Raw genomic sequence first — 14,270 nt, 5'->3', positions numbered from 1 at the left:
TTAAGAAATAAGGGAATTTTCATTACTTGTGGCAAATTTTAAGAAGATAGAGGAAGTAAATGTGCTTATTTCAAACTTCAACTAAAGAGCATTATTCCACTCAGTACCAAGTAGCAGAATCATTTTTTCTCCCCTATATAACCAATAGTTCATAGATACACAGGAAATGGCAGGTTTCCAAAAACACTATTAAAGTAAAGCAGGGGTTTTACATGTAAATAAATGACAAAGTTACAATATGTAGGAATCTGTGTCCTTTCCTCTCTTGGAAATAACCTCTGTAAGCAAAATCACAAGATATTTGGTTAAAAAACCAATCAAAAAATAAATAAAACCACTCATAAACAAACAAATCAATCTCATAAGAAAAAAACATGAAATTAAAAGAGAGCTATCTGAGACAATCTGATCAACAGGTACTTTTTGTTCCAGTCTATAGATCCTACTGAATGAAGATGACAGGTTTATTGCCAGCATAGCAACAGCTGCTCCTTTAAATTGTTGGGCTCTTGTGAGTTTCTCTTTCAAAAGTTCCTGCTATCCTTTGGGAAAGCATTGTAAGAAATAGAATGAAAGCAACATACAATGCTTCTGAATTCCATTCCAGGAATGTGTAAGACAAATCAAAAGAAAATATAAAGGGAAAATTGAATTTCTCTTCAATTATTGAGGCATTTCAAATTCCTGGCCCAGGAAAAATCAATAACAAATACCTGTTTAATGATACAATATTGAATTTGTACACACATACGTGTGTGTATGCATATATATATATATATATATGTATTATATGAAATAATTCTTTTCTACTAGTGTGTAATGTAGGTTGACTGGTGTAATCATCAGTTAAATTTTAAAAGTGTTTTCTTGAATGCTCATATAATCTGCTACACCAGTCTTATATATACACAGCTGTTGCTATGCTGGGTATGGGGTCATCTATTGGAGCATGGGCAAGCCTCTCAGGAGCAACATCCCCAAAGATAACTGACTCTCCTTCTCCCAGCAGCTATCAGTTACCAGTAACTCCTCAGCTAGAGAAGGGACTTTTTGACTCCTTCCCTATCCATGTTGGTATTTTGGCAGGCTTGATCTTTTACAGGTTTTGTGCATGCAGTCACAAATGCTGTAATTTCATGTGTACAATGGTACTTTCATGTTGTCCAGAAAATACTGTTTTTTGTACTAAGCCTCCCAAATCTCAGGGTTCCTCTCATAAGAGGGAGCAGAAAGAATGCATTACATTCATGTTAGGCCACCTTACATTTCCCTGGGACCAAGAAGAAAAGAAATACACTTATTCTTGGGAAAGGAGTTGAAAACTCTGTGAGAGCAATCCTGTCCTTTCTCAATTCTCATTCATTTAGGGGCTTTGCTGTCACCTTCAAACATGAGTCTCTCACTGTTTAATGAACTGATTTAGTCTCACAGGTTTGGCTCCATCTCATTCTTTCTAATTCTCTCTCCCTCCCTCCCTCCCTCCCTCCCTCCCTCCCTCCCTCCCTCCCTCCCTCCCTCCCTCCCTCTCTTCCTCTCTCTCTCTCTCTCTCTCTCTCTCTCTCTCTCTCTCTCTCTCTCTCTCTCTCTCTCTCTCTCTCCCTCATACTAACGAACACTAGGAATGGGATTTTATGACCACCTTTCCCTATACATATGGTAGAAACATGTGTGCAGATTAGACAAATCATTACCAGGTATGGACAAAGACAAAGGATCTCAATGTCCTGCAGAACATGTGAAGGCATCATGTGTGCATTGCTGTTGTTTTTAATGAAAAATATGCATATCACTTAGCATATTGCTGATTCAGGTTCATAGTAAGGACTCAAGATCAGAAATGTTTAACATAGCATCTTTTGTTTATTCATTGCATATTCCATCTATAAATCTCATTAGGTAGTTTCTTAGGTGCAGGATTAACATTGACTTTCTAAGGACAAGAGGCAGCTCATTCATAGTGGCTTTGAAAACACCATCCTTAATTTTCTTAATTACTTTGCAAATATCACCCACTACCCTCCCTGTTCCTACACAAAAAGCACAACATTCTGTTAGAGTTTGTTTTGTGGTTTTGTTTGCTTGGGTTCATTGTTCTTTAGTTCTCTATTATTATTTTTCTCTTTCACTCACAGAACTTGTCCATTTTCAATATACTAGCTGTCATCTCCAAAGTAATTGTCATTAACAATGAGTTTTATTCCAACCTGCAATTCTGAATCTTCAAATTTCTCTTCATTGAACTGATTAACAAGCCCTATGATAAGGCTAGTGACTCCATGATTCCAAGCCCTTGAAGATCTCACAGACTTCAGCTATTCACTTTATCCAAATTCAAAACACGAAAATCCAAGCCTGCTCTTGTCTTCCTTCCCATCCTACATTCCTATTAGAAGCCTGAAAATTATTGACAGCCATCCACTAGTCAAGATGCAAAGAAACCTTATGTTGTCACAACTACAAACTAAGTGACACATTGAACAAAGTACCCAAGTTTTCTTTATTTTTCAATAATTTTCTCTAACTATAAAATAAATACTAATATAATCAATTAGTTTCAAGTCAGTTGTCAGGTTATCCAATTTTGGCATGTAGAAGGGAGCAGACGGCAACTCTAAGACTGAATAATGAGGGAATAAAAATCTAAGTATCTACTAAATAATGTTAGCATTATATTTACATTACATTACATTACAAAAGAAAGACAAGAAATGCTTTTAAATTATTCCAGTCTGTCATCTGTGGCACTCTCATCACTTTCCTAAGGCACAACCCTCCCATCTAGTAGACTGCTCAAATGCCTCAAACTCAGTCTAAGATATAGGTATTGAATGTACAGTGAACACCATTGCCACTTTGTAATTCTCTGAGCCATACCTTTCCCCTCAATATGGGCTAAAACTTTATTACCCATAGCTTCATGCAGCCCCTCAAAAAATACACAAGAATAATCTTATCTTCTGCTTGATTTTTTACTTTCTGTTTCTTTAAACGCACAATTGTAAGTATAGTATATTCCCCAAGGACTCCAGCTCTCCAATGCTATTGTGATATTCATTAATGATTACAAGATAGATCTATGAATATGCTGACTTATGGAGTTTTGTTCAATAAATACTTAATAACATGTGATTCCCCACTCTGAAACAGGAATAAATAAAACCATATGTTGATATTTTATGACTATAACTTACAGTGTGATATCTTTAAGAGATAATATAAACTTTTATAAATGACAACTATATGCTCCCCTTTAGACTTGCTGTGTCTATAAGTATTTAAACCAAATTTAGAGGCAACTTGTATAAAATATGCAGATTTCTCCAAAGGTTAAAAATACAAAATAAAAGAGTATTTTGAAATTCTTTTGAATATTTTGAAAATAATATTAAAATTAAAACCATTCATCAATTAGGAAATTTGGTAGCTTCAGTCATAGTATCAATTTAAAAACATATACACATATTTTATTAGAAAAATATTGATATATTGATCATGTAAGTCTTACATTATAGGATTTGCCCCATTGCTTATGTATTTGAACATAGTCCAGATGGTGATGCTCTTTGGGAGGCTGTGATACCTTTGGGTCAGAGGCATAGGTGGTAGAGGCTACTAGGGACCAGAGTTTGCACAATAAAGCCAGGCCCTACTTCAAGTCCCATTCTCTACTTCCTGGTTGGCCACTATTGTGTGACCTGTTACAATATTCACACGTGAACAAGGACTGAACCATGCCCATCAACATGTGTTCACTGCCATGATGTCAAACCCTTGAGTCCAAACAAGTCCTTCCTCTCCTAAGGTGTTGCTGCTAAATATCTTGCCACAATGGCACAAAAAGAAACTAACGCAAGTGAGAAAAACACAGTCTAACTCAGAGCTTGTTTTTAATCTTTTGAGAAAGTTCTTCCTATATGAGAAACTTTAACATTTACCAGATTGTTTTGTAGAATTTACTTATTTTTGAATGTAATATTATTTCTTTTCATATTTTGCACATGATTACTGGTATAAAGGCTAGTACTTCATATGTTTATTATATAGAGAGAATACTTGCTAATCTCATTAGTTCTAATAAATTTAGCAAGTATTTTTTAAAGTGACACTTAAAATTGTACAAGCCTTTGGTGTGCTAGAGTCTTTTATTTTATAAGATTATGTGAATGTCAATTAAAATTGCTTTTTTCTAGAATTAAATTTTGTTTGTTTTAGTTTTAACTTTATAAATTCAGTAGTTTAACTAGCCCACTAATAAACTAATACAAATGAAAAATGAAAAAAAATTATACTCATGTGTCTGCAATAAATCAATAGACATAAAACTGAAAATAAAGGATGGTAGCACAAAAACATTGTTACCTATGAAGTGAAACCAGTTGATTCACTCATTTATTTATTCCTCTAACAAACATTTTTTGCCTGTCTTTACACCACTTCTAGATTTGGTTATACATAAATTAAACATGATTTAGAGAGAGCCAGAGCAAACCCAGATCACAATACATTATAATTAGTCCTTAGCAGAGATGTGAATGGCAATTTCTGCAAAGAGAAAACATTGCAGTGAAAGTGTGCACACATGTGCATGAACAAATAGAAAAATCACATCTGCCGATGCTGTTAGGGGTTCCTGAATGAAAGATGCATAGGTACAAAGTAATAAAGAGTGAAAGTATGTTGATTCTTGCCACACAGAACAGAAACATAGTGCAGTGCATGTAAAAGAGGTCATTGGATTCCAAGGCCATGCAGCTAAGGTGACATTAATACTTCCACACACACTGCCTTCTTTCATGAGACATCAATTCTAGAGCTGCCTACAGATGCAAATCCAATATTGGATCACCATTTATTTATTAAGAACTAAACTCTACTCACCTAATCACTCAGTGATGGATTGGTTTTCTAAAATTGTAGATATTAGCAACAGATTCTATTTTTGTGGAACTGTGGCAGGGTTTGAGGAGTAGTACCTATATGTCTGATATCTGAACCTCCCATGGTTTCCTTTCTGAAACAAATCATCCTCCAAAATAAATCAGTACATGGATGATTTGAGTGTTAACCACCCTCCAAAAAGGCTGCTGGTCATGTCATATTGACCCTCATAATAACCCTTTCTCTTTCCTCTACAATCCCATCCATTTTGGATATGTATTCTTTCATTTTGATTAACAGGATCCTGAACACAATTAGAAGAAACAACAAAACAATTGAAGGAAAAGTTGGAAGGGTTCACAGATAATTAAAGCTACAATAGGTGAATGTCTAATTCCCTATATACCACAACCAACATATCTGATGTGGTGACAGTGGTTCCTGTTCATAGCCTCTATCCTTGTTTCCATATGCCAAGATTTGTCTGTGATACATATATGTATGTGTGTATGTGTGTGTGTGTGTATTTGTATATATGTATGTATGTGCACACACGTGCATGTGTTCATCACAAAGAAACAACTTCCCAGATCAATCTTTGCAAAGCCCACTGAGCTTAAGTCAATGGTCTCTGGGGTACTGGATACAACCACCTTGACCATAAATTAATATGTCTATCAATCACCTTGAGTTTCATTCACATTTCCCAGGCCTTTCTCTGGGAAACTTTCAAATTAGGCTCTCAGGATGTAAGACTACAAATGTTAAAAGTTTCCCCCATTTATGCACTACTTTGATAACCACTAGCTTAAATGAGCAATTTCCTGATAGTGAATCTCAAATAAATCTTGTTGATGAAATGTTTTCTTTTCTCCCTTGATGTGTGTAAAATCCCCAAAGAGAAAATTATACCTTCTTGGTAACTCATGATGCACAATGTAGATGTTAACATGATAATACATTTATTTTCTAGCATGGTCAACGAAATGTGTTTTTATTTTATTTTTAAATTTGTATAAGAGGCAAGATGTAACAACAGGCAAGATGAATGCAAAATGCAGTTATGATATAGAGGGAAAATGCATTAAGGAGTCCTGTGATGCATCTCAGAATTCTGGAAGATGGACAAATTATACACTAAAAGTGAATGTATAATCCCATCATCTCTTCACCAATGAAGAATTGCTGGTGTCATTCCCATTGTTCAAATGTATTTTAAAAGTAAAAGCCTTGCAACTGAGCTCTAGCTACTGAGCAGAAACTAGAAACACAACCAAGACACACAGGCTTTGAGCTGATAATTATTACATTATCTCCCAGCCTCACCCTCTGAACACATAAACTGATTAGTTTGAATGCAATAGGTGAGGATTTTTTTTTTTTTTTTTTTTTTTGGTTTTTCGAGACAGGGTTTCTCTGTGTAGCTTTGCGCCTTTCCTGGGATTCACTTGGTAGCCCAGGCTGGCCTTGAACTCACAGAGATCCGTCTGGCTCTGCCTCCCGAGTGCTGGGATTAAAGGCGTGCGCCACCACTGCCCGGCCAGGTGAGGAATTTTTAAAATTCTCAGACAAAATGAAATTAGTTTTTCTCTCACTTTTACTTATAATTGTAATTCATTTGTTGTGAATTATTTACATCGTATCACTCAAAATTGTCTTCATATCATTACATGATTCATAAAGGTATTTTCTGAATTGCCACACAGCAGTAACTAGTTTGGTAGAAATGTTGGAATTACAATGATTATATAGGCCTGTGTACACTTACGATCCATACCTAGGATAATCAAAGGAGACTCAATTTTAATTTTTTTGAGATGAATTTGTTGGCTATATAAACAAAATAAAGTTTCTTCTTTTTTTTTTTTTTCTCCTGACACAGGGTTTCTCTGTGCGACAGCACTAGCTATCCAGGAACTCAATTTGTAGACCAGGCTGGCCTGTAATGTACAGAAATCTGCCTGCTTCTGCTTTCCAAGTGCTGGGATTAAAGGCGTGTGGTATCACGCCCCGCTGATGTTTCTTATCTTTTTATCTTATTTGTACTAAAATCATTCTATAAATCTTAGAATATGTTTATAAGTAATCTTGATAAAATAGGCAAGAAAGTTTTACATTTTTTTCAAAGCATTCAAATTTTGTTGAAATTTATGGATCACACTCTGGAAACTTTTCCAGAGTTGAGAAAGGGTTATAAAAGTGTACATGCATGCAATGTGTGTGTGTGTGTGTGTGTGTGTGTGTGTGTGTGTGTGTGTGTGTGTGTACAACCATGCTAACAAATTTGTCTAATAGAACATTTAATTATGAATACGTTTTATTAATTTTGTTACTAGTCAATTTGCTTTGCTTTTGCTTTTTTAGTCAAATTGAGCCCTATATTTACATAAATTGCCAAATAATTTATTTCAACAACAATTTTTGTGTATTTTTCATTATTTACATTATTAATTACACTCGGAGTTTATGACATTGGTTTTAAGAGTTTGTGTGTATCAGAGAACTAATTTTGTGTACCATCAGAAAAAGGTAAATATACCTGTCTGTCTCCCTTTGCTTTTCCTTAGTCCTTTACTACTACAATTTCCTTTCCTCAAATAGGAAAACATTGTTTTTGCCATGCCAGGATCCTTGAATTTTCATTTCACACTTTCTTGGGATGAATTTCCTTTTGCCATAAGCTTTCCTATCCTGTTTTGTTATCTTTCCATTTGTGTTGTGTTTCTTCCAGCATTCTACTATCTGAGATGTAGAAGCCACCTACAGTAATTCAACAGTGAGCAGAACTATCAAAAGAAGCCTCAATTTTGAATGGGTCTGCTGGCATCTCTCCACTGACAGGGTGATGGGAACAAATTCCAAACTGATGTCAGAGTCATAAAGTAAAACATAATAAAATGAGTTATTAGGTTGACCCTTGATGCAAAGACCCCTCCTAGCTTCTCAATATGTTTTCAAGCATCCAGTTACTTAAAAATAAATAATAAGTGGTTGATATGCCTCCAATGAGGCCTGTATAATGATATTTGTTATTATGGCTACACTCCAGAGACTCATAGTGGAAAAAAGAAACCACACCCAAAATTTTCCCTAGATGTCAACAGGGCAATCGCAGTTCCTATGTTCTCCTCAATGTACATTCCTAAAATTAAAGACTAAAAGAAAGAAGTCCATGAAAACTGGGGGTTGTTTAGCATCTGTATTGCCAGTACAATACTTGCCACACAATAGAACCTCAATTACTGCTTAAATAGAATAATGATTTGATGATTACATACTTTGAAAAGTAATATACCTTTCTCAAAAGTTTTCAAATGCAAAATGTTTCATCTGTATGCCTGATGATGTGTCTCAGTAGAATTTCTGACTAAAGAGGAACTTAAGCATAACACTTTACAGATAAGAAGGGTCCCAGAAAGCTGAAAATGTGCCCAGAGTTACACAAGTAATTACTTGTTCAAAGCAAAGAAGAATCAAGACTCTTAAATTCTGTTTTATTTTCTTTCAATTTTATCAATTCTCTTTACTTATATTGTATTATTTGTGTAATATTATGCATTCTATGTGCAATATTATTATATTATATGTGCGACATTGTGATTTTTATAGCCAACATCAATACACCTAGAAATAACTATTAAAATGTCAAAAACTCAACTTTGACTATTCTATGAGTCAAAAACTGGTGTATTATGTACCAATGCATTAGTACACATTCATTTCCATTTTCCAATGTGCAAGTCATTCCAAATGAAGACTGAATCCCAACTGATTGAAACATATGAAAGCAGGGCCATGAACAGCAAGTGCAGCTCCTCCTAAAATAAATGGGATTCAGGAAAGTTCACAACACTAAAAAACAACTTCAAATGCCCCCCAACAGTAGGTATTCTAGACAGCTGTAGTTATTTTTAGTAGTGAGTAAACAGATAGCATCCTTCCCATATCCTCAACTACTTCCAGAGTTTAACATCCAGGTAGTATAGAAGGATGAATATAGTGAAACTTTTTAAGGCAATGCCTTGTTTGCCAAATGAAAAGAGGGACCACACAGCACTCACTGACTTGAAATGGAACCTCTCTGTTTTGTCTATGACACCAAGTCAATGGGTGATAAGACTACTATTCACTGAGGATTCTTTTTCCTCTGAAGTCTTTTATGGGTACACATGTTTGCTCCTGCTCACCTATAGGCTCTCAGCACATACCTGACAGGCATTTTCCAAAATAAAAGTTAGTTGCAGCTTGTGAAATACATAGAACTTCTGCAACATTTGATACAACAATTATTTTCAATTTCTTATTCTGATAACCATTATCTGTGCACACACTTTTGACATCTGTCATTAAACTCCAACTTACAAAGTAAACCATCAGAAATTATTTCCTGCCTCTCATACTCACAGTAGATACTTCAGTTATCACTTTATTTTCCCTGACCCTCAAGTGAGTGGCTGAGAACAATCTAAGCAAAATTGTATCAAAGACACTGTTAATACTTTTTAGAAATCAGTAAGTTTTGGTTCCCAGACACAAAAATCTGGGGTTACAAGGATAATTCTATCACAACAGATCAGTATCTTTAGTTATATCCTCGTGTGTGTTAAATCCAAACCTGTTATACTGAAGAATTAGTATGTTGCAAACATGTTGTGTTGGGGACTAACACAAACCTACAGATACACAGGATCTGATTCTCCTCATAAACAATTGTGCTCAACAACTGGCAGTGTCAATATTTCCCAAGATTTATCTTCTCCAGGAAAATTTACAGGGACGAGTGAAAAAGAGCAGCCAACCTACTCTGAAGTATCTTTATAGATTGTCTGCAGAAACATGTTAAAGAGCAACACATACTAGAAAGGAAGGACACTGAAACCATGCACTAAAGGGTAACACACCAGAAAGGAGGGAGACAGAAAACATGTTTCAGTGCTGAAAGAAACAGCCATTCTCCAATATAGGTACCACAGTGATGTTTGTAGTGTTGCCTGGTACCAGCATCTAGACTCTCAGCATCTCACTTTTTAAAAGGCCCTTCCTAAAACTAGTTCAGGAATGCTTTCAAAAGGAAAACCTAGGAGTAGCCAAACAAGATTACATTGAGGGAACTTTAAGAAGTTAAAGTCTGGGGGATAGAGGCAGGAAAAGGAAAAACGGGGGGTGGGGTGCTTAAAGAGAGGTAAAGTTCTTGTTTCCAAAACCCAGGTGAGGCTCAAAGGTTGGTGGAAATTTAACATTTATCTCCTTTGGATTCTGCAATTGAGCAGACTCCTTCAAAGCCAAGCTCACCTAGTCAGTAAAGGATAAAACCAGAGGTCTGGCATTTCTGCAAAATAGGGTAGCTGGGATGTCTGAGGAGGGATGAGAAAGGAGTGGTATGGAAGAATACCTGGAACTATGGGGAGTGGTGTATATTGAGAACTGCCAATGCAGATACCCCAATATCAGCACAAGTTGCCAAAGTACATGAAGGCATTTATTCATTCAATAAACATAAGTGAGGGTTCTAATATGAGGAAGGCAGGAAGCACTGGAGAATCTAAGGATTGAGAAGTGAAGGATGATGTAAGGGTACAAGAAGTACCAAGAGACTTAAAAACAACAACAAAAATAAACAACAAAAAACCCACCAGGTTTACCCAGAAATGAAAACTGAGCCAATAAATGCACAACAAATAAGACATTAGGAAGTCTCTGTGCGTGCGTGCGTGCGTGCGTGGTGTGTGTGTGTGTGTGTGTGTGTGTGTGTGTGTGTGTGTGTGTGTATGTGTGTAACATAGGATTAAAGGTTTGCATGTAGAAAGACAACTCAGGAAAGTATCTAACAGGGTTCTTAAATGTGAGAAAGGCATGCAGCAGAGACTGTGAAGAGCCTGTGGAATTCAGAGATGCCCCAGAAGGTCACTACTAGGACCAAGAGAGTGTGGGAAATAGAGAGAGCAAGAGCTTCCAGGGGCGGGGCGGGGGCTCCTTTGGGATGCTGAAAAGGGGAAATGGCTCTGCCAGAACACAGCCTGGGAAAGTTTATAAGAAAAAATGAAGAAAAAAAAAAAAAAAGCAAAGCAAAGCAAAACAGGTGGCCTGAAGGAGCCCTGAGACCATCAGAAACGACAGCAGTGTAGTTGAATTCAAGGCTAGAGCTTGGCAGCCAGACCTCGATAAGAATGAGGTCTTATTCCTTCCCAGTGTTCCCCTTCTGCCTAAGCCCAGAGGGTTGTCTCCCAGAGGGCCACTAGGAATCCTAGGCCGATCAGGATAAGGCCGGGTCGCCCCCAAGCGGCAGGGAGCTCCCGGAGCTCCCCGATAGCCCTGCTCCAACTTTGCCCATCCCTGTCCTCTGCTGAAGCTCTGACTTTCCTGTCCCCAGCTCACCGAGGGTGCTGTCAGGAGGTTGATGCTCTCGCCTAGGGAGTCCAGGTTGACCCTCCGGCGGCGCTGCACCCTCTTGGATCCGGCGGCGGCGGCGGCGGCGGCCACGGCCGCGGCAGCGGGGGCCGGGGTGGTAGCCTTGGCTGCCGCTCTGGAGCCCTGGAGCCCTGGCGGGCTCCGGCTGCCATTCCAGCAAAGCTTGGACAGGGGGCACTCCCCTTCCTCCTCTGGGCTGGTCTCCAGGTAGTCAGAACCTAGGGAACTAAAGGACTCGGATGAGATCTTCCTGCGAGACATGCTGCTGGAGATGCTGCTACAGCCGACGCGGTAGTGGCGGAGGTGGTGACGGGGACGCAGCGGTGTCGGTGGAGGTAGCGGGACCTGCTATAGCAGCGTCAGGCGCGTCGGGGACGCTGGGCGCTGCGCTCGCGCTCGCCCAGACGGGTGTCCCCGGGGCTGATGAGCCCTGCCAGCCAGCTGTTCATGGCGGGAACTTGAGTCGCTGCGGCTACTTGGGGGCCTAGGCTCAGCGGTAGCACCGAGGATGCGTTGGGGACCCAGGGACGACCGCCACCGCCTCCGCAGCTGCTGCTCTCCCGGCGCAGCCTCAGCACCGTCCTGTGCGCGTAGCTCCCGCTCCGGGGCTGCGGGGATTGGGGTGCAGTGGCTCCTCCGCCTGGAGTCTCCACCGCCCGCCCAAGGCCCGCGTCCTCCTCCCCCTGCACTAACGACGCGCCTCCCTCCTGCTCCCTTTATCACTCCGCCCCACAGCTCTGCCTCCGCCGGCATCACGTGTCGCCAGCATACTCATTGGAAGTCTCTGCCTCTCTAGTCGCCACGTTTCAGGAGCAACTAGGACACTTTGCTGCTGTTCTTTCCGTTTCTCCCCGCCTCCCTGCCACCATGTCTTGCTGCTAGTGGGCTCCTATAGTGGTTCCCATAGGACCAAAGGTCCCCAAGCCAAATGCCACGTCCCTTGGTCCCTGGGAAAGCAGATGGATAGTGAACACGCCCAAAAGCTGACCTTAGGATGCGGAGCACAGATGTGGGGGAGAGATCTCCCTCTGTAGAAACTGAAAGCCTGACATGGGGCACTAGGGTCCCTACACACACACACACACACACACACACACACACACACACACACACACACACACACACCTTGTCCAGTTCTAGTTTGTTTTTTAAGTTCAAATCGGTCACCCCAACTGTTCTGGTGGAGACACTTTCAAAGGAAGGGAAGGCTAGGGCAGCCCGTGGAGATGGTTTCCTGTCTCGAGCGAGGCCGCGTGGGCAGTGAGGATGGCGTCTGGTCAGGCTACAGCCCTGTTGCTTTATGTGCCCTGAGCCCTGTGGTCCCAGCCGATGCCACCTCCAGCGCTCTCTGTTCCAGTACTGGACAGCTCCGCTTGCCACCTGCACCTAGTATGTCAGGTGGTGACAGGATCTGATCAATTTCTATGCAGACTCTTTGGCCTAACCCAAAAGAACACGGAAAGGTTCCTATGTCCCTCAATCACTGGGCTCCTTGAGTCAGATATGCATTCAGTTTATAAAACCGAGGATAGTGGGAAGAAAGGCGATTCATACACAGCAAAAGCAAATCTCAACACAGCAGCTTCATTTCAAAGCCTGTCTCACTGCAACAAGCTATAGGGGTGGCCACAGGGGCCTGGTGCAGTTCCAGAAAAGGTTTGGGGTTATTTTGAAATTAGAGTAAGCAATAGTAAAGAGGGGGCAATTACAGTGTCCCAGAAGAGGGCTTAGTTTCCCAGTACAGAGAAGCAATTGAGCACCTTCCTTGCCTTCCCGAGACTGCAGAAGGGAAAGTTCAAGGGCTTTGGCTTTATTTAACTCGGACACAAAAACCAAAACATTTTTACTTTTGTTTCCAAAGGATTGATCCAGGTAAAGCAGATAGGTTTAAGTGAGCAGAGTCCATTTAAAACAAAGAAATCCTCAAAATTGTTTCTCCACCTCAATTTGCTTTTAACTCTAAATATTCCTAATTGTTTATGAGGATCCATATAAACATATCGAGTTTTCCTTTTATACTTTTAAAAAATCAGATCTTAAGTGGACATCAAAGATATGAAACTATTGTGTGCACTACAATAAGCTCATTTAAATATCTATTTATACTATATCTATGCATACTTTTATTGATATGATCATCATTAATATTATTTGGATTGTGTTATGTATTCATTGTTAAGTTCATCATTACCTCAGTTAATCCTCTATGTCTTTATGTTAAAAATTAGACATTGGCTCATGGTCTGGGCTGCCTGAAGGCATCCAAATGCCCACCCAGTGCCTTATGTTGTCAGATGGGTAGATTCCACTATGATGAGCAAGTATATGGTGGAGAAATGGGAGAGGAAGAGAGGCAGAATGGTTCATGTGCTGTGATAAGAGGAGGATCTGAAGGATCAAGGGTGATGAAGAATGGCTAATATTGGTGGCCTGTTTGCCACCTGGGACCAGGTAACTTCTGGGCCTGGGATGCTGCTTAGGAACATATCTGGGTCTGTGGTCCTAGCATAGCTGGGGGCTGTATTGACTCATATGCCACCAAGGCCACAGCAGTGACCAGGGTCTGGTCAGACATGAGAGTCTGTAACTTCTTCTACATTTATGATTTTGCTAAAAATATTTCCTGACCCTTTGAGCTGGGAATATTTTCCTCCTTCTACTCATATTATTCTTTTTGTTTGTTTGGTTGGTTTTTTTTCCCCCCCGAGATAGGGTTTCTCTGTGTAGTTTTGGTGCCTGTCCTGGATCTCACTCTGTAGACCAGGCTGGCCTCAAACTCACAGAGATCTGCCTGGCTTTGCCTCCTGAGTCCTGGGATTAAAGGCTTACACCAGTAGGATTTGCTGAAGGAGGCAGAGGCAGCTGGTCTACAGAGTGAGATCCAGGAGAGGCAGCCAGGCAGTGGTGGTGCACGTCTTTAATCCCAGCACTGGGAGGCAGAGCCAGGTGGATCTCTGTGTGTTTGAGGCCAGCCTGGGTTACAG

The 14,270-nt window shown here is 39.9% G+C and overlaps 1 protein-coding gene across 1 annotated transcript in view; it reads right to left on the bottom strand.

Moving 5' to 3' along the window:
• Gucy1a2 (guanylate cyclase 1 soluble subunit alpha 2) overlaps positions 1 to 12,012 on the bottom strand; it is a 330,592-nt gene extending 318,580 nt beyond the window's left edge. Inside the window, exon 1 of the mRNA XM_006992012.4 lies at positions 11,254 to 12,012. Within this exon, the coding sequence (XP_006992074.1) occupies positions 11,254 to 11,547 (294 nt within the window). The 5' untranslated portion in view covers positions 11,548 to 12,012. The remainder of the gene's footprint in view (positions 1 to 11,253) is intronic.
• Positions 12,013 to 14,270: the final 2,258 nt, after the last annotated feature.

This window comes from Peromyscus maniculatus, chromosome 7, assembly GCF_049852395.1.
Source record: "Peromyscus maniculatus bairdii isolate BWxNUB_F1_BW_parent chromosome 7, HU_Pman_BW_mat_3.1, whole genome shotgun sequence".
Classification (NCBI taxonomy): domain Eukaryota; kingdom Metazoa; phylum Chordata; class Mammalia; order Rodentia; family Cricetidae; genus Peromyscus; species Peromyscus maniculatus.
This window is presented reverse-complemented; position numbering and strand designations above follow the sequence as displayed.